Below are 26,024 nucleotides of genomic sequence, written 5' to 3'. Positions count from 1 at the left end.
AACAGGGCCCTGCACTGGCTTACAGGTCTATGAAAGATTTTTCGCTTGAGTTGGTTTTGTGGGAAGCAAATCCTTGGGTAAGTAGCACAAGAACTTGGTGATCTCACAGAACGCTATTGTTACCAGGTCCCCCCCACAGTATTGCCATGACCTCTCCAGTACTTTAGTTTATTTTTACTGTCCATTTAAAATGATCTATCCTGGTACAGTATTTCCAAGTCATTCACTGAAGTTGTCTAAATGGACAGGAAACACTCTGGTTTGTTTCAGCATGCTTTTCTTCAGGTAATGTGGTAAATTTCGATTAAAACCAATGAACAAATGTTGGCCATAGTTATTTATTTCAGATCCGTAGAACGTTTTTTTGCCTCTCCTGACTTTGACCTTGCACATACAGTTGTTTTATCTGGAAAAGCAAATGAAAACTTTCTTACAATATGTACATCTGTATATTTATCTGATGACCTGGAGTTGCATTAAATCTGCTGCTGACTGTCTTTTTATCTCATTTGCCCTAACTCCAAGTATATTATCTTTAGGATTCCACAGCTTGAAAACCATTATTTAGTGTGAACATGCTTTATGATAGGTTTTTCTATAAAGTAAAACACAATGTTTTGATGAATGCACAGTTATTTAAAAGTATTTCATTATCATTACAATGCATAATTGTAGGACACTTCAGAATACACAGTTAAAGTGAATCTTATATGTCATCAGCCCTGGATTCCAAAACTGAAGGCCAAACTCTGCTTGCTTTACTACCCTGACAAGTCCATAAGAGTCAATGAGTGAAACATGGTTCTATTGAATTTAATGGCAAAACTGACTTCATTTAGGCCAGGGTTTTACCCAATAAGACTACTTGCATGGGTAACTATGCAGAAACTGGCTCTTAATTTTAAAGATAATAATTGAATACAGTTTGAAAGGTCTTCAGGGTTATCATATAAAAAAAGTCATGTTCATTATAAGTGCATACAAATTCCTAAATTAGGAGACTATCAAGCCGTGCTTCCTATATGAAAAGCATACATCATTTATCGCTACTTTGAAGAATTTCTTGTTTTTTATTTTTAAACCTGTTACCCCATATGGACCTTTCATGATTAGTGATGCTCATGTGTGATTTTTATAGTAGAAAGCATGTTTCTTGTTTGCATCAACAATATTCTAAACTGATATGTTTTTAATCAGTAATTTAATTGCTTCTGTAGCTATATACTATACTTAAATAAACAACAGATGTATTCCATAATAAATTGTCAAAAAAGAAAAGCACATAGGCCTCTTATTTGAGAAGTGTCAAAAATGTTAGAGATGTTACTGTTTATAATGTAGTTCAGGGGTTTTCAAACATCATTGCACCGCGACCCCCTTCTGACAACAAAAATTATTACAGGACCCCAGGAGGAGGGACAGGAGCCCGAGCCCTCCCAAACCCCACTGCCCCAGGTAAGGGGGGGGGGGGGGGGCTCAAAGCTGGAGCTCAAGGGCTTCAGCCCTAGGGAGGGGGCCTGCAAACTGAGCCCTGCCACCCAGGGCTGAAGCCCTCGGGCTTTGGCTTCGGCCTTGGGCAGTGGGGCTTGGGCTTCAGCCCCAGGTCCCACCAATCTAAGCCAGCCCTGGTGACCCCATTGAAAGTGGGTCACGACTCACTTTGGTGTCCCGACCCAGTTTGAGAACCGCTGATGTAGTTGATTCCATTGTAGCTCTTATTACAATTCTGGTTTGGAATATACAGAGAATGAAAATATGTCTGGGGTATAATAACTTGCCATCCCAACTTGCTGAGTTATTTGAGTAACTCATCTGTTTTTAGATGTATTGTGTAAATATTCAGGTCTGGTAACTAGTAGCATTTTAAAAAGCCATAAGAAAATGATTTGTTTTAGCTTTATGGTTCTTATTTTAAATAGTATTTTAATATTTAAACTCCCACTCGTTTCATGGTTAGTTTCTATGTTAAGAAAAGTACATTTCAGTTTGGTTTTAGTTCCTCCCAGTATTTGTTTTGTTATATTTTTTTTTTTTTTGGTCAACAGTGCACTTGGCATATATTTACTATATTATAAGAAATGTCTCCCTTTAAGTCTTCATCTCTTCCTTTTGAAAGCTTCATCTGTTACTCATTGCTAAAGCGGCTTTCTCGGCCATTACTGCTTTGGTGTTTGTGTGTTTTTTTTTATAAATGCCTGACCTATATGTGAGTCATCTTTACTTAGTGATTTTTTCTAAAAATGTTTACAAGAGTAGAATCATAGAAGATTAGGGTTGGAAGAGACCTCAGGAGGTCATCTAGTCCAACCCCCTGGTCAAAGCAGGACCAACCCCAACTAAATCATCCCAGCCAGGGCTTTGTCAAGCCGGGCCTTAAAAACCTCTAAGGATGGAGATACCACCACCTCCCTAGGTAACCCATTCCAATGCTTCACCACCCTCCTAGTGAAATAGTTTTTCCTGATATGCAACCTAGACCTCCCCCATTGCTCCTTGTTCTGTCATCTGCCACCACTGAGAACAGTCTAGCTCCATCCTCTTCGGAACGCCCCTTTAGGTAGTTGAAGGCTGCTATCAAATCCCCCCTCACTCTTCTCTTCTGCAGACTAAATAAGCCCAGTTCCCTCAGCCTCTCCTTGTAAGACATGTTCCGCAGCCCCCTAACCATTTTTTTTGCCCTCCACTGGACCCTCTCCAATTTGTTCACATCCTTTCAATACAATACTCCAGATGTGGCCTCACCAGTGCCGAATAGAGGGGAATAATCACTTCCCTCAATCTGCTGGCACACTGTTGACTCATATCTAGTTTCTCATCCACTGTAATCCCCAGGTCCTTTTTGGCAGAACTGCTGATTAGCTAGTAGGTCCCCAGCCTGTAGCAGTGCATGGGATTCTTCCGTCCCAAGTGCAGAACTCTGCACTTGTCCTTGTTGAACCTCATCAGATTTCTTTTGGCCCAAGTCTCCAATTTGTTTAGGTCTCTCTGGATCCTATCCCTACCCTCCAGCATATCTACCTCTCCCCCCAGCTTAGTGTCATCTGCAAACTTGCTGAGGGTGCAATCCATCGCATCATTCAGATCATCAATGAAGATGTTGAACAAAAACCGGCTCCAGGGACATTCTGCTTGATACCGGCTGCCAACTAGACATTGAGCCGTTGGTCATTACCCGTTGAGCCTGACAATCTAGCCAGCTTTCTATCCACCTTATAGTCCATTCATCCAATTCATACTACCTTAAATTGCTTGCAAAAATACTGTGGGAGACCGTATCAAAAGGTTTGCTAAAGTCAATATATATATCATGTCCACCACTTTCCCTATATCCACAGAGCCAGTTCTCATCATAGAAGGCAATCAGGTTGGTCAGGCATGACTTGCCCTGGGTGAATCCATGTTGACTGTTCGTGATTACCCTCTTCTCCAAGTGCTTTAGAATGGATCCCTTGAGGACATGCTCCATGATTTTTCCAGGGACTGAGGTGAGGCTGACCAGTCTGTAGTTCACTGGATTCTCCTTCTTCCCTTTTTTTACAGATGGGCACTAGATTTGCCTTTTTCCAATCGTCTGGGACCTCCCCCGATCGCCATGAGTTTTCAGAGCTCATGGCCAATGGCTCTGCAATCACATCAGCCAACTCTGTCTGCACCCTCAGATACATTAGATCCGGATCCATGTACTTGTGCATGTCCAGCTTTTCTAAATAGTCCTTAACCTGTTCTTTCACCACCGAAGACTGCTCCCCTCCCCTCTTCCCCCCACCCCCCATACTGTGCATACTGGGAGCTGATCTTGTCTGTGAAGACGGGGGGGGGGGGCATTTGAGTATGTCAGCTTTTTCCACATCATCTGTCACTAGGTTGCCTCCCCCATTCAGTAAGGGTCCCACTCTTTCCCTGACCACCTTCTTGTTTCTAGTATACCTGTAGAAACCCTTCTTGTTACCCTTCACATGCCTTACTAGCTGCAACTCCAATTGTGCCTTGGCTTTCCTGATTACACCCCTGCAGGCTCGAGCAATATCTTTATACTCCTCCCTAATCATCTGTCCAAGTTTCCACTTCTTGTAAGCTTCCTTTTTGTGTTTAAGCCCACCGATGATTTCTCTGTTAAGCCAAGCTTGTCGCCTGCCATATTTGCTTTTCTTTCTGCCCTTTGGGATGGTTTGTTCCTGCACCCTCAATAAGGCTTCTTTAAAATACAGCCAGCTCTTCTGGGCTCCTTTTCCCCCTCAGATTAGCCTCCCAGGGTTTCCTGCCCCTCTATTCCCTGAGGGAATCAAAGTCTGCTTTTCTGAAGTCCAGGGTCCGTAGTACTTTCACCTACACAGCAATCTATTTGAACAGTTCCAATCTGGATCTCACATTGGGTACAGTTTTACTTAAGTTCAAAAGTATCTTTGATTGAATATTGATTAAATGAAAATGCTGGTTTTGATTTGGAGGTTTTTTGTTTTTTAAATAAACTATGGATACTCCTAAAGAGACTAAAGGATGTGAGCTTTTATTATTCCTAGTCTTACTGCCATTTGGAGCACAAAATTGTACCTTAATATCAGTAGGTCCACAGGAATCCACATTTAATGGTCCCTTGTTCTTTGCTTGCTTCCTTTATGAATTTGATTGGAAAGTACTATCAGAGATGTCCTTGCTAAACTGATTTTAGTCAGCTGCAGTAGTGATTCACTTATGTTATACCATTGTTTACTTTTGTGCTGTCCTACTAATAATCTGATATTGGAGGATGGGTAGCTTCAAATTAATTCTGTCTAAATACAGATAAAGCAGAGATTTTTGACTTGTGTTAACACTAGTGGGTTGCTTCTGGTCTGAGTAGTCTCTTGAGCTACAGGGAGCTAGTTTAAACAAAATCTGTCAACATAGAATCATAGAATCCTAGAATATCAGGGTTGGAAGGGACCTCAGGAGGTCATCTAGTCCAACCCCCTGCTCAAAGCAGGACCAATTCCCAACTAAATCATCCCAGCCAGGGCTTTGTCAAGCCGGGCCTTAAAAACCTCTAAGGAAGGAGACTCCACCACCTCCCTAGGTAACGCATTCCAGTGCTTCACCACCCTCCTAGTGAAATAGTGTTTCCTAATATCCAACCTAGACCTCCCCCACTGCAACTTGAGACCATTGCTCCTTGTTCTGTCATCTGCCACCATTGAGAACAGCCAAGTTCCATCCTCTTTGGAACCCCCCTTCAGGTAGTTGAAAGCAGCTATCAAATCCCCCCTCATTCTTCTCTTCTGGAGACTAAACAATCCCAGTTCCCTCAGCCTCTCCTCATAAGTCATGCGCTCCAGACCCCTAATCATTTTTGTTGCCCTCCGCTGGACTCTTTCCAATTTTTCCACATCCTTCTTGTAGTGTGGGGCCCAAAACTGGACACAGCACTCCAGATGAGGCCTCACCAATGTCGAATAAAGGGGAACGATCATGTCCCTCGATCTGCTGGCAATGCCCCTACTTATACAGCCCAAAATGCTGTTATCCTTCTTGGCAACAAGAGCACACTGTTGACTCATATCCAGCTTCTCGTCCACTGTGACCCCAGGTCCTTTTCTGCAGAACTGCTACCTAGCCATTCGGTCCCTAGTCTGTAGCTGTGCATGGGATTCTTCCGTCCTAGGTGCAGGACTCTGCACTTGTCCTTGTTGAACCTCATCAGGTTTCTTTTGGCCCAATCCTCTAATTTGTCTAGGTCCCTCTGTATCTGATCCCTAGCCTCTAGTGTATCTACCACGCCTCCTAGTTTAGTGTCATCGGCAAACTTGCTGAGAGTGCAGTCCACACCATCCTCCAGATCATTAATAAAGATATTAAACAAAACCGGCCCCAGGACCGACCCTTGGGGCACTCCGCTTGAAACTGGCTGCCAACTAGACATGGAGCCATTGATCACTACCCGTTGAGCCCGACGATCTAGCCAGCTTTCTATCCACCTTACAGTCCATTCATCCAGCCCATACTTCTTTAACTTGGCAGCAAGAATACTGTGGGAGACCGTATCAAAAGCTTTGCTAAAGTCAAGGAATAACACATCCACTGCTTTCCCCTCATCCACAGAGCCAGTTATCTCCTCATAGAAGGCAATCAGGTTAGTCAGGCACGACTTCCCCTTGGTGAACAAACTTCATAATATATATTGTGGCCCAGCCTGTACCTTGTCAGGTAAAAGTGAGAAGGCTGTGGAAAAAGTAGTTAGGATTAGGGTATCCTGTCCTGGACAGTTGTGTAATAAAATAAAACAAAAACAAAAAAACAGAACAATTTCCTGACTGTTAAAAGATTTTAAAACATTTCTAAATAAAAAGCGTATGCCATGAAGATAAGTGTCTGGGATACCTTGACAGTGTGTGGTGAAGGGTTACACCCCTTCACTTTGCTACCTTACAGTTGAGGGAGCCATGACCCTGTTTCTTCTATTCTTCCTCCTCCTCCTCCTCCCCCCCCCCCCATTTTGCAAAATACTAAGCGCCCTCAACTCCCATTAATATCCAGACTTAAGTTAATAAAAGTCAAATGATCTCAATGTTTTGCAGGACCAGGCCTCCTGAATATAATGGCTGTGTCATTCTGATGTTGCTTACAGGTTTGGCAAGGTTTGGGCCAGGTCTCCATGTGCTGCCCATACAAATCAGCCAACAGAGCTGAGCTGGCACTGGGGGGAATGCATGCTACTCTCGAAGAATTCCAACAAAAACAGCCAGTCTACTTCTAGTGATTCAGGTTTGGATGTGAAAAGGAGATGAGGACGCTTAGTAGGTTTAGACTCAGTCTAATGATTTGCACAGGCAGCAGCCATGTCCTAAGGCACAAATGGAGGTGGGAGTCTTTCTTGTGAATCTGTTTCCTCTGCTCTCAACTGACCTAAATGTTCTGGGTTTTAATGATTATTTTAAATTTGTAATCTGGTTGTGTAAAGTCAGTGATCAACTTGCTCCAGTTGCATTGAAATAGGGTCGATGCTGATACTATATACAAATTGGATAGAGGTTGATGCTTTCTCAGGCAATCATAATGAACTTTACATGCCTGTTTTTCTCTCTTCCGTTTTGGATTGCTGCAACTCTCTGCTGTGGTACATCTGTGCCATACAAACTTGCTCCTGAACTTTGCCACATATAATGCCTACTCTCATTGTTTGTTTTGTTTTCTGAGGGTGGTTTTAGTATTTTTTTTTCCCTAGCCTGTAAAGCTGTTAGCTTTGGAATACATTTTTGAACGGCTTTATCTAGGCCATGTCAACACTAGTGAGCTCACAGCGGCACAGCTGTGCTGATGCAGCTGCACTGTTGTAAGATTGCTCGTGTAGCCGCTCTGTGCTGACAGGAGAGAGCTCTCCCGTTGACATAAACGAGTGGCGGTAGCAATGTCGGTGGGAGTGTCTCTTGCCCACAGCACTGGCCACACTGGCGCTTCTGTTGGTGTAACTTATGTCACTCAGAGGGATGTTTTTTTCCACACCCCTGAGCGACATAAATTATACCAACAAAAGTGCTAGTAAAGAAATAGCCTTATACAGAGTAAATAGAGTCCTTTGTCAACTTCTGCTTGTTTAGCAATGTTCAGTACACCAATCAGTTCTAGTTTTAAAGCATTACATCTTCAGATTCTCTTGCTGATAATGGGTAGAAATAATAAATTCATTTAATTAAAAATTAAACACACTTTGATATCAAAACCTTTTTACTATTTAATTAGTTTGTATGTCAGAGGGGTAGCCGTGTTAGTCTGGATCTGTAAAAAGCAACAAAGAGTCCTGTGGCACCTTATAGACTAACAGAAGTATTGGAGCATGAGCTTTTGTGGGTGAATACCCACTTTGTCTGATGAAGTCGGTGTTCACCCACAAAAGCTTATGCTCCAATACTTCTGTTAGTCTATAAGGTGCTATAGGACTCTTTGTTGTATGTACTATGTTCCTCTAGAACAGTTTGCTTCACCCAGCGATGTTGGTTTTGCCCAGAACTGTTAATATAGTACCATGCTTCAGAAAAATTCCACTTGAGACAATCTCCTTGAGAAAATCTTATGCTATTGCTGGTATAATTTGCTTCTGCATAATTGCCTGTACTTTTAAGTGGTGGGGTTGAGTTAATAATGCTTCCAAAACAAATACTGACTGAAGATATCCAACAATTCGTAGGAGTCAGTGGCATCCACCCAACAACGATCTCCTGGTCAATTGATTGGCCTCTTACAGTTGGTATGGCTACTCCCACCTTTTCATGTTCTCTGTATGTATAAATATCTTCTTTCTGTGTGTTCCATTCTAAGCATCCGAAGAAGTGGGCTGTAGCCCACGAAAGCTTATGCTCAAATAAAATTGTTAGTCTCTAAGGTGCCACAAGTACTCCTGTTCTTTTTGTGTGGCCTAGTTAGCCCAGACGTGCTGGTTGATGGGTGGCTCGCTCTCAGAGAGATGCCATTCACCTATTGGCTGTGTGATTCTGGTTTTCCCCTGGGCTGCCCCAGTAATAACATTCCTGTTAGAAAGCAAAAATATATTGTTATGCAACCGTGTTTATTAATAGGTTAACACCAGCAGGCAGAGACCCTGGAATAATGATGCAGATGTGAGCCCAGTAAATAAAATAACCAACTGTTACTGCAAGAATGTGCAGAGACAGCTTGCCTCCTCCTATTGGTGCTGTGGCAGTTTCATTTCCCTCAGGGGCAAGAAGCACAGGCATGCCCCTAAACATCTTCTGAGAGTTACTTCGTGATACGGGGTCTTTGCCATCTGAGAGGAGTTACTCCTAGGGGCTATATGCAGGTATGCTGAGGTACACCTACTTACCCAGCCTGCTTAGTAACTCTGTTATGTTATTCTTCTCTGTATCCTTTTTGAATATTGGTTTGATTCAGGGAGGTCACAAAAAGATAGATGGATTCTAGCTATTTCTTGTCCTCCTGCCTTAACAACATGCAGCAGTGTGTTTTTTCTGTGATAATGACATGAATGAGAGAATTTACCTAATCAGTTGGATTATATTGTATAGATTTTTCCTTCAAATAATATTGTAAAGATTTATTACAGGTAAACTGGCATGATTTGGCAGTCGGGTTATGCAACACCACTTGGGAAATGATTTGTTTATAAATCAATTTAAGGTTAGTCCACAAACTCATAGCAGATACTAGCCTAAATTAGGGGTTAACAAAAAAACAAAACAATTGGACACGTTATGCAAATGTGTGCTTGGAATTCTCTATTCAGTTTTCTGTCTTTTGGCAGGGCTTGGGAAGCTTATCATAGAGAGCACAGGCTCTTATAAGCTATAGCTTGTTTGTTAGCTGGAGGGGAAGATGGATGGTGGGATGCTGCCAAGAACGCTTATTTTACATAAATAGAATAACCATTCTAAATATTTGTTCACAGCAGCAGATCAGGCATTTGTGACCCTTGGTACAGATGATGTTTATTGCCAAGGAGCTCTGGTTCTTGGACAGTCCTTGAGGAATCACATGACATCTAGAAAGCTGGCCATACTAATTACACCACAGGTCTCCAGTGTCATGAGGTAAGAATTCACAAATTCTCAGCTGTAGTAAATGTGAAAAATAATCCATTGCAAACCGGACTTCTGTTGAATTTCTTGCCATAACATAGCTACAAATAAACCTACTGTGTTTTTATTTTTAACTCTTACCTTAGCTTCTTGCTGTTCAGAGAAACTAAACCCAAGGTTTTCAACAGTGACTAGTGATTTTTGTGTTTCTCAATCTTTTATTTCCACCACACACACAAAAGCGGGGGAGGGGGCAGCATACCCTCCTGAAAATTAGGCTTCTTTAAGATGTCCCCGGTTGGGCACCTAAAATTACTAATCACTTGAAAATATTGCCCTAAGTCTCTGGTAGTGGAACATGTAAATAGTTTTTTGTTTTGTTTTGTTAAAACAAACAAAAAAAACAACCAACACACGTTACCACTTAGTCTGATTCCACAGCCATTCTATGTGCAGAATTCTCATTCGATCGGTTCACATCTAATAAATTAGTTTGGTCAGTGCTGGACAGCAATACGCTGGGAGACCCAGTTACTGCAGGACATGATGCAGGTAAATCAGTAGATGGTAATCTTCGCTCTTACCACTGAACCAGTGCTGCAGTATATTGCTGAAGATCCCATTACATCTTTTGAATGGGATGTAAAACAGAATACCACAGACTTCAATTGTTACATCTGCTTATATTGGGTCTGAGTTTGGCTTTGTGTGCAGTTTGGGAACTGTGCACATTGCTGATTCTGAATGCGGTGTGGTGGTGATTGTAAAGCATGGGGCAATTTTTTTGCTGCAGGTTAGATGCACTGTCAAGTCTGTTTCCAGGATTTTTAAGCGCAGGTCAAATCTGAACAGTATACTATCCCTGAATAAGACTAAGATATTGATAATATGAATTTTAGAGCTGGATCGAATTTTTTAATCTAATGAAGTCTTTTTGTTGAAAATTTTTCAAAAAATGTCAATTTTCTTCCGTTAATTGATGAGAATAATATTTTCAAAAGCACCTAAATGACTTGGGAGCCTAAATCTCAAAGTTACAGGACTTTTCGAAAATTTTACCCCACATTAAAAGAAAAACCCTAACGAAACCAAATCTTAACTCTCCCCTTCCCCCATCATATTTTGGTGATTAATGACAGATTCTGAGAGCCAGTTAGTCCTTAAATTATAAACTGCAGAGTGCAGGGCTTGTCTTCCTCTCTTTGGACAACACATAGGATATTGTAAGTGATACCATAACACAAATAAATTACCTTAAAAAGATTATTTTTTCCTGTTCTAGGCTTGAAATTGATGATAATCATCAACTTTTACAGTATTGTCTAGGAAGGTTCTGTGAGTGATTATGAAGACACACCCCACTGAAATTCTTTTGAGGGCTTGAAACAATAGTAATATATCTATATCTCACATATTTTAAACATGTATAACTGAGGATAAATTTACTTTGACAGGCACAGGGAGGTGCAAATAGCTGTACCAGCAAGGCCTGCTACACCCTGGGGAGGGACCATGCACTGCAGAAGTGGCCAGTGGTGGTGGTTCTGCATGGGTATGCAATGAGAGGACAGCTCTACTGTCCACTTGGCAAATGCTATAATAGGGGTGCACTGAAAATGTGAGAGTCCTAGTCACACCACCTCCCCAGCCAGAACCAATCACTTCTTGAGATGCACTGGCCCTTAGTAGAAGGGAGGTTGCAATTTGTGCCCCTATAGTTACTTCCAGGGCAGACTTCTTGTTTACAAGGACCGTGCATCTTAGTTTAACCTCTAGTTTTTTTGTTTTGTTTTTTAAATCGGAACTGAGTGTCATTGTGGGGCCAGTTATATCCGTGCCAGAATTTTTGCACTATGTTTAACTGAAGAAATGTTTCTAAGTTTTATTGTTCCTGTATGTTGCTTGCTTTGTCAGGGCTGTCCTCTGCAGTGTGTTTGATGAAGTGATTGAAGTGGATGCAATTGACAGTGCTGACTCGATGCACTTGGCTCTGCTGGAGAGGCCAGAGCTGGGTGTAACCTTCACCAAACTTCACTGTTGGACTCTCACTCAGTATAGCAAATGTGTCTTTATGGATGCAGACACTTTGGTGAGTAGAGAGTGATGATCGCGTTGTTAGGATTCTGAGTGATGTTAAAGATAGCTGGGTAGGTTCTGCTAGAAAAATCCAGACTGGTACCCATCAGAGTAAGGTGGCCCAAAGATCAAAAGAGTTTCTATGGAAATAAAGTCACCCATTTAATTAGCTGTCCAGTACAAATTATGGCCATGATCGCATTGGCCATCCTCTACACATAAGCAGTTCATTTTGCAGGATTAGTTGGGCCAGTTCATTGTTTATATTAGAAAGTTAAGTAGTTGAACATTTGTCTCTGAGTCTGAAAAACATTTTTATGAGCTGTGATTCCGTACTGTGTGTTTTATTTACCAAAAAAGGGAGATATTCAGGGGAAGTGGGTTTTTGTTTTTTTTATTGAATCTTACATTTCTTTACCACAAAAAGGAATTTATTCACTATTTTAATTTCTGATTTATAGTTTATATAAAAGAGTACCTATCCCATGCAATAGGCTTCTCTTAACCATTAAAAATTCAGGCCAGATCCTCAGCTAATGTATTATAGCATTTCTCCATTGATTTTGAAGGAGCAATGCAGAATTTCATCAGCAGAGGATCTGGTCCTCAATGTTGTAGTATAAACGGAGCAGTCTTTCCTGTTCCCTTCAAGCTTAAAAGAAGGAAACCGGCAAACATACCAGGCAAACAAGTCCAAAAATAAACCCAAACAATATTTTAAAAAAACCAAACTAGTGCTCCACTCAGCCGTCCCCAGAGTCAGTGCCAACCCGGATCTTTCAGACACAGCTTTCACCAGCCCTTATTACACTTGTTCAAACAGATGGGCTCTGCAGCATGCCCAGAAGGACCCGTTCTGTCTCTCTGTCTCTCTCGATATAGATATCTATAAAAATGTACCAGCAAGGCCTGCTTATATCCTGGGGTGTAAAAGTGTTATTTTCCTTGTTGCACTAGAATATTTTGAGGGACTTGCCGTTTAAACCTGGTGATCATATTGTAATTTCATTATGGTCACTGTTTTGCCTTAGAACTTAAGGAAAGCTATAAATATTGTTACCTTATCAACTAACAAATGAAAGTTCTGATCGCCAGCCTCCTTTGTACTGTCACTGTTTAATGTGCTCTAAATACTTAAAGCGTCCATGACAAGGATAGTAATTTAATCCATCAGTTTTGATTTAGCTGTCCAGATGTTAAAGGCAACACAGTGCTCATAAACTGTTGCTTTAAAATTTTAAATTTGAGTCTAACTCTTTTTTTTTTTGTTTGTTTTTGTTTTTCTTTTTTCTTCAAGGTGTTATGTAACATTGATGAACTGTTTGAACGGGAAGAGCTTTCAGCAGCTCCTGATTCTGGCTGGCCAGATTGCTTTAATAGTGGCGTATTTGTCTTTCGTCCTTCTGTAGAAACTTATAACCGTCTGCTGCAGTTTGCTACTGAACATGGCAGCTTTGATGGTAAGTCTTTGAGAGAACATAGTGCAAGAAATTACCCTTACCCTCAACAAGCCAATTCTCCACAACTGTAAAGGGCTGAGTGTCCTACTTAGCAGAGCAGAGGGAGGAAATGACAATACTCAAGGTTTAATCTCTCAAAAAAACCTAGGGGGCAGATCCTCAGCTGATGTAAATTGTCATAGCTCCAGTTTACACTAGTTGAGGATCTAACCCTATAACTCTTGATCAGATAAGATGGACAGGGGTTACCTGAATCTATCTGCCTCACTATTCATTATTTCATTTAAAGCTTATGTTAAAAAATATTCTTTCCTTTGTCTATATCTATAAGTGGAAACCGACAAATTGCTAAGTATTAATACAAAATAATAACACAAGCATGTAGGGAGAAAATCAGAAAGGCTAAGGCACACAATGAGTTACACCTAGCAAGGGACATCAAAGGCAATAAGAAGAGGGTCTATAAATACATTAGGAACAAGAGAAAGATGAAGGAAAGTGTAGGCTCTGTGTTTATTGGAGAAGGAGAGCTAATAACGGATGACACCTCAAGATGGCTGAGGTGTTTGTCTATTTTACTTCAGTCTTCTCTAAAAAGGTAAATTGTTACTAGATACTTATCACAGTTAATATTAAAAACAAGGGGGAAGGAATACAAGCCAAAATTGGGGGGGGAAAAACAAGCTGAAGAATATTTAGATAGGTTAGATGTATTCAAGTCAGCATGGCCTGATGAAATTCACCCTAAAGTGCTTCAGTCACTTCCTTAAGTAATCTCGGAACCATTGGTGATTATCTTTGAGAACTCATAGAGCAGTGTTTCTCAAACTGGGGTCGCCACTTGTGTAGGGAAAGCCCCTGGCGGGCCGGGGCTGTTTGTTTACCTGCCCCGTCCGCAGGTTTGGCTGATCACGGCTCCCACTGGCCGCGGTTTGCCACTGCAGGCCAATGAGGGCTGCTGGAAGCGGCAGCCAGTAAGTCCCTCGGCCCGCACCGCTTCCAGCAGCTCCCATTGGCCTGGAGCAGAAAACCACGGCCAGTTGGAGCCGCGATCGGCTGGACCTGCGGCAGGTAAACAAACCGGCCTGCCAGGGGCTTTCCCTACACAAGTGGTGACCCCAGTTTGAGAAACACTGTCATAAAGGGTGGGTTAAGCACCAGTGGACTGGAGAAAAGCAAACATAGTACCTATCTTTAAAAAGGGGAACAAAGAGAATCCAGGAATTCTAGATCAGTCAGCCTAACTTGGATACCTGAAAAAATACTGGAACAAATTATTGCACAATCAATTTGTAAGCACCTAAAGGTTCATAGGGCTATAAGGAATAGCCAGCATGGATTTGTCAGCATGGATTATGCCACATCAATCTAATTTTCCTTTTTTGACTTTGTTACTGGCATTGTGGGTAAGAGGAAAGCTGTAGACGTGATATATAGCTTGATTTTTTTTTTTTTTTGTTAGGCTTTTGAGGCTGTCCCACATCTTATTCGCAAAAGCAAACTAGGAAAATGTGGTCTTCTAGATGATATGGTCTATAAGAAGGGTGGAAAACTGGTTGAAAGACTGTACTCAGAGTTATCAGTGGTTTGCAGTTAAATTGGGAGTAGGTATCTAGTAGGGTCCCACAGGGGTAGTAGTCAATATTTTCAGTAATGACTTGGATTATAGAATGGAGAGCATACTTATAAAATTTGTGGATGACACCAAACTGGGAAGGGTTGCAAACTTGGAGGACAAGATTAGAATTCAAAGTGAACTTGAAAAAATGGAGAACAGGTCTGAAATCAACAAGATGAAATTCAATAAAGACAAGTGCAAAGTGCTATGCTTGGAGAGGCATAATCAAATGCACATTGGTTATGAATCAGCAGTGTCATGCAATAGTGAAAGGCTCAGAACTTTATGGGATGTATTAACAGGAGTGTCCTACATAAAACATGGGAGGTAATTGTCCAATTCTACTCTGCACTGGTGAGGCCTCAGCTGAAGTACTCTGTCCAGTTCAGGAGGCCACACTTTAAGAAAGATGTGAACAATTTGGAGAGAGTCCAGAGGAGAATGAAACAAATGATAAAATGTTCAGAAAACCTGGCCAATGAGGAAAAGATTTAAAAAAAAAAAAAAAAAAAAGAAAAAGAAAAAAAGAAAGAAATGGACATATTTAGCCTTGAGAAAAGAAGACTGAGGGTGGATCTGATAAGTCTTCAAATATGCGAAGGGTTGTTACAAAGACTATGGTGAGCAAATGCTGAAGGTAGGAGAAGCAGCAATTGGCTTAATCCGCAGCAGGGGAGATTTATGTTAGATATTAAGGAAAACTTTCAAGGATAGATAAGCTCTGGAATAGACTTCCAGGGGAGGCTGTGGAATCCCCATCACTGGCAGTTTTTAAGAATAGGCTGGACAAACACCTCTCGCGGTGGGCTAGGGTTACTTTGTCTTGCCTACGTGCACAGGGGTGGACTAGGTAGCCTCTCAAGATCCCTTCCAGCCCAGCATTTCTATGATTCTGTGATTCTATGAACTCTTAATGTCTGTTTCCTTCCATTCTTTATTATTTGATTTAATAAGTGTATTATTTATTTCTCATGCTATCAAATTCATGCTGTATAATTATATTTTGTATTTATATTAACTTTCAGTATATTCGCCAGTAGGGCCCTAATTCTGCAAACAGTTACACACGGGCATCACGCTGTTGCTTTTGTTACCTCATCTTCCCACCCACCATCACCTCGGTTGTCTCTTTTGTCTACTTGCTGCTGCTGCTGCTGCTTACAGGCAATTTTTACCCAATTTGAAGATTTGGCAGTTTCTTCTCATACACAAACTGGCTTTTGAAAGCAAGACAGACTGAATATTCATATAACTTCCTCCTTGGAGTCTAAAGGATTAAGCTAAAATACTGTGGGGGACACAGATTTACCTCATGATTGTGGGCTAGATTGTACTTTTTGCTGTACGGCTGCAGGAACAGTACAGGGAAGGGATATTGGCTCTTGCTTAGATCAGCTCCACTGTGGAGGCGGTGGAGCCCAGTCTCCAACCATGTGTTCAGGGAGGAGCAAGAAATGGGTGCATAGCACCCACTTACCCTGCACGCCCAGGTTCAGGGTCCAGGAAGACTGCACAGGATTGTAAACCTGTGTGGGTTTATAGCTCAAATCACTCAAATTTTAGACCAAAGAGTCTCAGTTGAACTCATTTTTTCTTTTTTCAGTACTGAATTTTCTCTTGGCTATTAAGTCTTCAAACAAATTGTAGTTTACATGAACATTTTGTTGATACTGCTTATAATTTTATTTATTCTCTAGGTGGTGATCAAGGCTTACTAAATAGTTTCTTCAGTAACTGGGCAACAACAGATATTGGCAAACATTTACCATTTATCTACAACTTAAGCAGTAGTGCTATCTACACGTATGTTCCTGCTTTCAAACAGTAAGTAGTATTACTGGTGGATGATTGCAATTCTATAGAGCCCTTTAATATATTTTGCCCATTTATAAGAGAAGGATAGTGACCCAGTCTGAAACTTGATTATAAGTTAGTCTAACACAATAGTCCACAATGTGAAGTCATGTGATAAGAAGTTGGAATACAGTAATGCAGAGCCTTTAGCATCTGCTCTGATGCAGAATACCAAGATTTCTCAACACTTAGTATTGTTAAATAGCTCTTGCAATAGAGAACAAAAGTAAAAGTTGAAACCGTATTACTTAAATTGATATATGTTGGTTGATATGTCACTTCAGTGACACTTTCCTTATATTCTACAGACCACAGATTACCTAATGGCACAGATCTGATATTCTTACTGCAAAAGTAGCCCCATTGATTTTCATTAAAGTTTCTCACAGTCAGGGCCGGCTCTAGGTTTTTTGCTGCCCCAAGCAAAAAAAATTTTTGGCTGCCCCCCAGGGCCGGCTCCAGGGTTTTGGCTGCCCCAAGCAGCCCAAAAAAAAGCCCCGATCGCGATCTGCCGCGGCAATTCGGCGGAAGGTCCTTCGCTCGGAGCGGGAGTGAGGGACCGGCCGCCGAATTGCCGCCAAATAGCTGGACTTGCTGCCCCTCTCCGGAGTGGCCGCCCCAAGCACCTGCTTGCCAAGCTGGTGCCTGGAGCCGGCCCTGCTGCCCCCCGTCCCAGCCCTGGGCTCCTCGCTGGACCCCCCCCGTGCTGCCCCAGCCCTGGGCTCTTCTCCCCCCACCCACACCCCCTGCCACCCCAGCTCTGGGCTCCCTCATTCCCCCCCACACACCTCCTGCCGCCCCAGCCCTGGGCTCTCTTCTTCCCCCCCCCCCCCTGCACCCTCCTTCCGCCACAGCCCTGGGTCACTGGTAACTCGTTCCTAGGGCAGGTCATTCAGCAGGAATTTTAGATGTGCACAGAACACAGACAGGATTGGTTCCCATATGGTTACAGAACTGCAGTAAAGTGGGACAATTTTCAGCTTGTGTGATTGGAGGATATCTGGATGCCTATTATAAGACTGTCCTACATAAATGAAGAAAAGTTGAGGTGCCTTTATTATTCTTTTGTTCCTCTTTCTTTCTATGGGGAATTTGCCAATGCAATATCACTGTCTTCCTTTTAAACAAACAAACAAAAAAGGCAATGGCTGTTGAAAATAGCAATTCCAGTCCTAATAACCTCTGGGAAGCATTTCTTGCTCAATTTTATCCTACTTTTTCTACAGCAAGTTACAGTGGATCAGTATATTTGATTTGGGAGAAATGAAGTAACAGCTGCCCAAACTGAGCTTGAGCACTCCTGAATTTTGAGGTGTTCAAATCTGGAAGGCAGGTGCTGCGGGGGGGAAAGAGGGCTGTGGCTCTGCGGGGGAGCACGGCAGCATGTATGCAGCAGTGTGTCTGGCGTTGCATGGAGCCAGACACGCTGGTCTGAGTGGCACGGTAAGGGGGCAGGGGGGTTGGATGGGGCGGAAGTTCGGGGGGGGCAGTCGGGCAGGGAGAAGGGGGGGTTAGATGGGTCAGGGGTTGGGGGGGCAGTCAGGGGACAGGCAGTGGTTGGATAGGCATGGGAGTCCCGGGAGTTTGTCAGGGGACAGGTAGGGGGTGGGGTCCTGGGGGGAAGTTGGGGGAGGGGTCTCAGGAGGGGGCAGTTGGGGACAAGGAGAAGGGAGGCTTAGATAGGGGGTGGGATCCTGGGGGGCAGTTAGGGGCAGGGGTCCCGGGAGGGGGTGATCGGGGGACAGGGAGCAGGATGGGTTGGCGTTTCTGTGGGGGGCAGTCGGAGGGAGTGGCTGGTGGCAGGGTGGGGCTACCCTCCCTCCCCGTGCAGTTTCCTATTTTTTGAATGTTAAAATATGGTATCCCTACTCACAGTGCAGCTCTCCATTCACTGCAGCATGAGGTCTCAGCTACCTCACTCCCTCCCCCTCTTTCCTGTTGATAGTGGCCAAGGGAATGCTGGGAAATGTAGTTCTTTCCCTGCTCCAGGGCTGGCTCTATAGGCAGGGAGCTAACCAAGGAACTACAGCTCCCAGGGCCCCCTGTTGGTTCTCAGCTCCCATGCTGGATCCCTGCCGCCCCTGCAAATGGGCTGCCCCAAGCACGTGCTTGCTTTGCTGGTGCCTAGAGCCGCCCTTGCTCACAGTGTAAGGGTATTGAAATCTGTCCATAAGATTCTTCCTTGAAGCAAAATTGGTGCTAGCAATTATTATATGATTTCAAATGCTCTTCTTTTTTTCTCTTTAATAAACTTTTGTAGTACACTGTTATAAGCATGACTATATGAATTTTTTTCAAAAATGGGTCATGAATGATCCATTAGTGTGAATTACGATGAACTTCGTGTGAAACTTTCATTGGATAACTTAAATACTGGAACCACAATAATCAAGAATTTTGCTGCTTTGATATTCAGTAAAGTGATTTTTATTAGTTTGGAAGGGAATGTGCAAGAAGAGAGATGAAATTTAATCTTTCAGTTTCCTTCATGAACTATTTCCATTGGAATCAGCAGTAGGAAACAAGTGACAATGCAGTCTCTTTTATTTCCTTCCTTTCTTTCAAGCAAAGCAATTCAGATTAATAAGATAAAATAATTTAATTCAATAGCTTTCAATTATTCTGCATAACTGAGATCACATCTGGTGATAGTTACATTAATAAGAGGTCAATGATTGTCACGAGTAGTTGTTGCAAGATGTCACACCTGCCATAGCACCAAGAATACACATTTTCTTCTTAAATGCCAATGAGAATGTATTCATTCCTATAACACAACTTTGTATTTCTTTCCTCCACAGTTTTGGCAGAGATGCAAAGGTAGTTCATTTTTTGGGGTCAGCAAAGCCCTGGCACTACAAGTACAACCCTCAAACAAGAACAATTATGCAAGATGGCTCCACCTCAGGATCTCAGCATCAGTTCTCATATCTTGTACTCTGGTGGAAGATATACTACGCTAGCATATTGCCTTTGTTAGAAAAACTTCCAGAGATGGAAGACCTGGAATCCCAGGGACAAAAGGTAAAGTGGTATCTTGGAAAGGAGACTAACAGGAATATGCCAAAATCAAAACACCAACAAAAATTCAATAAATAAAAATAAATTACCATCTTGACTTCTTTTTTAGCATGGGGAGATGAGTGAGATGGGAAAGCACGATGGCTTTTGAATGGCAATAAATCTGCAGTGACTTTTTTTTTTTTTTTTAAATGCAGATGCTGGCTAGAGATGGATGTGATAAGCTAATACTTTGCACAGAGGTATAGTTGTTATTATTAGTGCTCCAAAGATTTTTTCCCCTTTGTATTAAAAGTAAAGACAATTGATTAATAATGTTTGTAAACTGACACTTAAACCTTCCCAAAAAGCCTGGCAGCCATATTTTCGGCTGGTGTAAATCAGCATTGCTCTACTGTCTTTGAGCTAAGCTGATTTACATCAGCTGAAGACCTGGCTTCGGAATACCGTCACTTTACCTTTTCAGAACTGCATTGTAACTGTTCGTATGTGGGTCATAGCTTCTCAACTTACTGAATAAAGTTGCCCTGAAAAAGGTCTGAATGTTTATGTTGAGGAAAGAGTTTGCTATAGCTTTACAGCGGAAAGCATGCTGTAAAGCTATAGCAGTTTGGCACCTCAATTTTAATTTAAAAGTAAAACTTTAAAAAAAAATTAGTTTCTCATCAAGAAATATACTCTTAATTTGCATATTTAAAGTGGCTAGAGTAGACTTGCATCTGAAGAAGTGAGGTCTTTACCCATGAAAGCTTATGCCCAAATAAATCTGTTAGTCTTTAAGGTGCCACCAGACTCCTTGTTGTTTTTGTAGAGTAGACTAGTTGCTGATCAGTAGATTAGATTGTGGTTTCAAAAGAGATAAATCAGCAAGTAGAAGTAGTGGGGGCAGAGAATACTTTGATTTTGATACACATTATTAATTGCATCTCCTTGATACATGTAAATGGATTTTCACAACTGTGTTTAGAATTGGATGATGATAATCATAAAAACTTCAACAGGCCCATAAAAACAGTTGGATTGTTGCCACTGATGTGAAGAGAATCGGTTTGTAAAACCTTTCTTATGCCTAGCAAACTGGGAAGGAGAAGTGAGGAAGGGGAGCTGCAGGTTATGGATATTTGCAATTTTTGTTTGCCTAACTTTTGTCCCTCCAATACTTGGTACAATAAAGAAACAATAGAACTAAGTTAGTATGGAAATTGAATAATTTCTTCTCAGTGGACAGGGGTGGCTTTAAGGTTTGTATTAAGGGCCTGATCCATCTCCTACTGAAGTCTATGGGAGTCTTTCCATTGACTTTAATGGGTGTTGGATTGGCTACAAAGTTTGGGTAGGAGACTTGCACTGAAACCTATGCCCCAGTCTGGGGATAAAAGAAACCCCTGTAGCTCTTTATTCCTTAACTTCTATAGGGCCTGTGACAATCAACAAGAAAATACCACAGTAGAACCTTGTGTCATGAAGAAAGTGTAAATATTTTTTATAATTTGTTAAATCACACGTACCATAAAACAATTTGTTGCAAAATTCTTCTTATAGTGATGTGATTTGTTTTTTCTAGCACATTTTCAATGGAGATGAAATTAGACCGAAAAATGAGAATCCTCTTATCAATTCTCTGCAAATCCCTGTGTTTCCAGAACAGACATCTGAAATAGACATCACTACTTGCCCACCTGAAGAGTTTGATACTAAAACTGTAAATACAAGTTTTTTTATTTCTTGTGAATATCTATGTATATTTTATATATTGGGCACTACCAGTGATGGACATGTTTATGATGACACATACATAAGCCTCTAAACAGAATTTAATTTAAGCATTTGTTCTTGATAACATCCTCCTCAATTGAGTTGTGCTTGAATTCCGAAATGAATTCAAGTCTCATCATGAAAATGTATTGTCTTTAATCTTCAGTCAAGAATGGTTCTGATGTATCTGGAGGTTAAAACATTTGTATTGAACAGTGCCAAGAGAATATTGATTGACAAGTTAGTGGGTGCTAAATAAATCCTAGGGAAATTCTATTGCCAAGTTAACCTTATTGAATTACAGTATTCTTATCACTGTATACATTTAAAGCTGGAATCTTTTTTTATCATTAATATCTACAGAGATTTGTTTAAAACTTAAGTGTATTCCTCAAAGACTCTTTCCTAGACTGCATTCCTCTGATATAGATGTACCGTTCACTTCTGCAAGACAGTTTGAGTTCCTCTTTGAATACTTGTTTTACACTTGTGTATATCAGTTTACTTAATTGGAATTGCTTATGCTCACTGGAGTGAGGTCACTTGGGTGTACATTATTCTGTTCATCCTGGCACCTTAAAGCCTTGTCCATAATATCACTTTCATACCATGCAGGGCTACTAGCCATAAAATTTTTTGTTTTATACTACTTGCTATATTATGGTAGATTGAGCAAAAGTAAATCAAATTGTAGCTTCAGTGTCACCTGCTGTTTGTTTTTACTGATTACACTCCCAGTACAGTGGTCAAATGAAATATAATTTTCCTAATTTTTAATGGCTAAATCTGTGTCAACGCTTCATAATGATACTATGTTTGTGTGTTGTAAACATATCACTATTTTAGTGTTTCTTGACCATTACTGTAGAAAAGTGTGGTATTTTTTTGTTTTTTAGAGTTTTTAGAGAGAGACTGCAAATGGGCTATTTGCAAGAATTGCTTTTTAAAAACTGAATTTATTTAAAGGATTTTAATTTTTGTTGGACCTTTCTGATGGTGTCATAATGTTGTTAGACCCAGACTATTACCATATACACTACTGGGTGGTAATTCTAAAACATGTTGCTTAACAACGTGGTTCTTTGGGTTTTTAAAAATTGCTAGTTGTATACAAGCTACTCATTTAATTTTTCATTCAAATAAAATATGAATCCTTCAAAAGATCATGTAAATTAAGATTAAGGGCCTCTCACTTAAAATGGCCTAACTCCGTTGACCTCATGGAGTTATTTCTGTTTTACTCTGGTGTAAGTGAGAAGACACTCGAGCTTAAGGGCTCTATGCTCTGATTGCCAGAAGAGGTGAATGTGTATTTCTGATAACCTATGCAGGCCTGAATACAGTTTCTGTACTTTATCTCTATTATGGATCACCTTGATCTACTCTCATTCTGTAGATAGAAATTGCTCATCTGGCCTTAGAGCAAACTGAATTTTTAGCGTCTCTTCTCCATCCCCCACTCCTCCAGCTGAAATTATTTTCTACTGTACCAATTCTGTTAATGTAAAAACTGTGAGGAAAAAGCAACAATTAATAAAACTTTACATTTCAGCCACCTGTACCTCAAGTTGAACAACACAATTCTGAAGACAGTCTCCCTGAGCCAGACCAGCCATTGGAACAGCTTGCCTTTCATCCTGCCCCTCAGCAAACCTTGAAACTGGTATATGCAGCTCTTTGTGTTCCACCCTTGTTGCAAGTCTTTGTGCATTTACTTCATTCTTTGCCAGCACAATTTTGGGAGAGATCAGCAAATTATGTTTTAATTTAACAAATAAGTATGTCTTAGCTAATCAGGCAGATATAGAAATGATTTCTCTGTATAATTTCTTAGCCATTTCCAGTCCTTGTTTATGAAGCTCTTTTTAATATTTGTACTTTTTTTTTTTATCTGAATGTATATTTCCCCCTGCTCCACCCCAAGTGGTAAATTTCTGAAATTAGTCTTGGGTATCTTGTAATAAATAGTTGTTTCAATAATAATTGGTGTTTAAAGCTCAAATGTACTATCTGCTGAAATAATTTAAGATAAAACATATAATAGGTTAAATCTTGGTTCCGTGGAAGTCAATGGGAGTTTTGCTACTGACTTGGACAGAGCCAGGATTTAACCCATAATATTTAACCTTCTGTCATTAATATCCAAAGGTTAGCTTTAATCCATGTAATAAAGGTAAGTAAATGGGTTAACATGTATTAGTAGGGATTATATGTTTACTTAAGAAATAAGTGCCAGATTTTGTCACACGTGCATATCTCCAGGGAGTAAGTATACTCTGTAAAACGTTTGTTCCTTGGTTGTTGGGCCTCAAGTAAATGAAATGGGAGCTGAGCAGAAAGAGTTTTATTTTGAAGCTGCCTTATTATGAATTTCTTGCAAGGGTTCAAAGGGTTATGTGGACCCTTCTGAATGAGTTAACAATCAGTTCTCCTTTGCTCATAACATCAGAGGAGCTGCTTCCTGGTGTGCCTTCCTGAGCAGTGTATTCAGATGGAGCAAACTTTCAACTCCTCCTTTATCAGCTGCCATAGTATTTAGATGGTTGGTATTAAATCCACAATATTTTAAATTTGGTGAGTACTATATAAAAAGGCTTAAAATATTAGACACAGTTTTAGGATTGTAAAATTTCTGATGAAACATTATCTGTGATATACTTTACAAACGTGACCAATAGTATAACAGTCAGACAAGGAAGACAAAATAAATGCCAGATAAGTTTCCTGTGATTTTTTTTTTTTTTTTTTTTTAATCTGATTTAGGAACTCATTAACACATGTATCTCTGCTGAAATCTTCCTGTGGTTCTTCAGTTTCTATCAGTAGTCGCATGTCAGGCATACACCATTAATACTATAGTAATATTGCTGTCTGCCCCACATGGTTTGGAGAGGCACTACATTAAATAGCTTCATGCGTTTCCCCTCCCCCCCCCCCCTAATTTTTACTTAGGGGTTATGTCATGCTATCAGGACAATTAAGATTGAAGTAATTTAGCAGGAGGCACTCTCAAGCTGAATGAACTGTTCCGTCCTTTTCTGCTTGTAAGACGGTCTATATTTTTGACTTGAATTTCACTTTATCCTTTAAATGACTTGATTTATGGTCTACTGTAAAGTAAAATCCCTATCTCCGTTAACCTGTGCATTGTGCATCATCTTTACATATAGATTTTATTTAAGCAGATGTTAGGAATTTTTACATTCTACCCTTTGCTATATATTCATCTGATCCTTGGTTTTTATTACTGACTTCTTTGTCAGGTCAATTAATAATTTTTCTTCCCTACATTATACTTTTTTTATATAAATGATGCTTAATTGACGTGTCCAGAAAGGAAGATCTTAGATCTTCATCTGGAGTAAAACAGAATAGTTTGTTACAGATGCATTTTATCTTTGATATATGTTATGAAAATTGGCAGTTGCATTCTGGATCATCATACTTGCATGAGTAAGGGCTATTTGTATGAGTAGTGGAGTACAGGGTGAGGTCCTAGGTCAGTCTGGAATATTATTTTTGTTTAAATCATGCATGTGGAACAGGGTGGGTCTATCATAGGTATTACAGAAATGAAATTCCTTTCACAGTATATTAATTTCCCTTTCATTGATTAAATTATGATCAGTACTTGTTCATTATCTTTTATTCACATAATAACCCTTGCTAATTGAGTCTCCAAACCAAAATTGGCAAATTTGAAATATCCCTCAGAGGCGCAAACTATCTGTGCATTGAATGGTCGTTTTTAATTAAAATTTACAAGAGTTTCAGCATGGGTAGTGAGACTGGTGTCCGACACATGCTGCTGTTTCTAGCTTGAGTTCTTACTGCCTTGTCCATTAACTCTTTGGAGACCAGACAAAACTCTGATCCCAGTCTGGCACTGGGATCTGCTAGTCTAGATATCTCCATCCATGTGGAGTCCTGCTAAAGTTATTCAGACTCTACACAGGTGCAGAGTGTTATTCATATGTATCCTCATTAAAAACCTCAGTTTTGTTGGCATTTCTGAATTTGCCAGATTGTGAGTTAAGACCAGGAAATATGTTTGACTCTTTCAAAGATACTTTGGTAAGTGATACAGCTGGGGAAATGCTACCACATCATGGAAATCATAATGAACAATCTCTTCAAGATCTTTTTGACTTGGATGATTAAAATGTAGAAACTGATTTTAAGCCCATCACTAAAATGAGGCTAATGAAGTGACTGCTTTGCACTGTCCTGTCTCCTTTCCTAGGATGAGACTACCCATCTTATTTCTGAGCTGTCCACTCAGCTGAAACCGGAAGAGCCAAATGCAGAAGATGAACGGAAGAAGTGGGAGGAAGGCCGTATGGACTACATGGGGAAGGATGCTTTTGAACATATTAAAAAGAAATTGGATAAATTTTTAAAGTAGACTTAATTGTAATGCAATATATTGACCAGCCACTGTTTGCATTTGTGGTGTACATGCAACCCCTGGGATGTTTATCTTCCTTTGATATTGAAGTTAAAATGGACCTCCTCTATTTTAAGAAAAAAATTGCAAACCTAGCACCACTAATTTTTTAACTCTGGTGTGTGCCTCATATTGATTGTTGACCTAGAGTGCCTCATGAAATAGTAGTGCAGAAATTGTGACATCTCCACTTGATATCCCTGCATTAAGGAAAAAGTCCTATAGTATTCTGCAGTAATAACATTAAACTTCCAGAGGATCCTTAGATT

The 26,024-nt window shown here is 40.6% G+C and overlaps 1 protein-coding gene across 1 annotated transcript in view; it reads left to right on the top strand.

The window, feature by feature from the left end:
* Positions 1 to 25,713, top strand: part of GYG2 (glycogenin 2) — a 33,316-nt gene extending 7,603 nt beyond the window's left edge. The window contains exons 2-9 of the mRNA XM_065423441.1: positions 9,395 to 9,536; positions 11,439 to 11,613; positions 12,898 to 13,060; positions 16,376 to 16,502; positions 19,334 to 19,556; positions 21,118 to 21,255; positions 22,861 to 22,971; positions 25,552 to 25,713. Coding sequence (XP_065279513.1) covers positions 9,395 to 9,536; positions 11,439 to 11,613; positions 12,898 to 13,060; positions 16,376 to 16,502; positions 19,334 to 19,556; positions 21,118 to 21,255; positions 22,861 to 22,971; positions 25,552 to 25,713 — 1,241 coding nt within the window. The remainder of the gene's footprint in view (positions 1 to 9,394; positions 9,537 to 11,438; positions 11,614 to 12,897; positions 13,061 to 16,375; positions 16,503 to 19,333; positions 19,557 to 21,117; positions 21,256 to 22,860; positions 22,972 to 25,551) is intronic.
* The last annotated feature ends 311 nt before the right edge of the window (positions 25,714 to 26,024 follow it).

Source organism: Emys orbicularis, chromosome 1, assembly GCF_028017835.1.
Source record: "Emys orbicularis isolate rEmyOrb1 chromosome 1, rEmyOrb1.hap1, whole genome shotgun sequence".
Taxonomy (NCBI): Eukaryota; Metazoa; Chordata; order Testudines; family Emydidae; genus Emys; species Emys orbicularis.
Note: the sequence above shows the minus strand (reverse complement) of the source record. Positions and strands in the feature narration are given on the sequence as shown.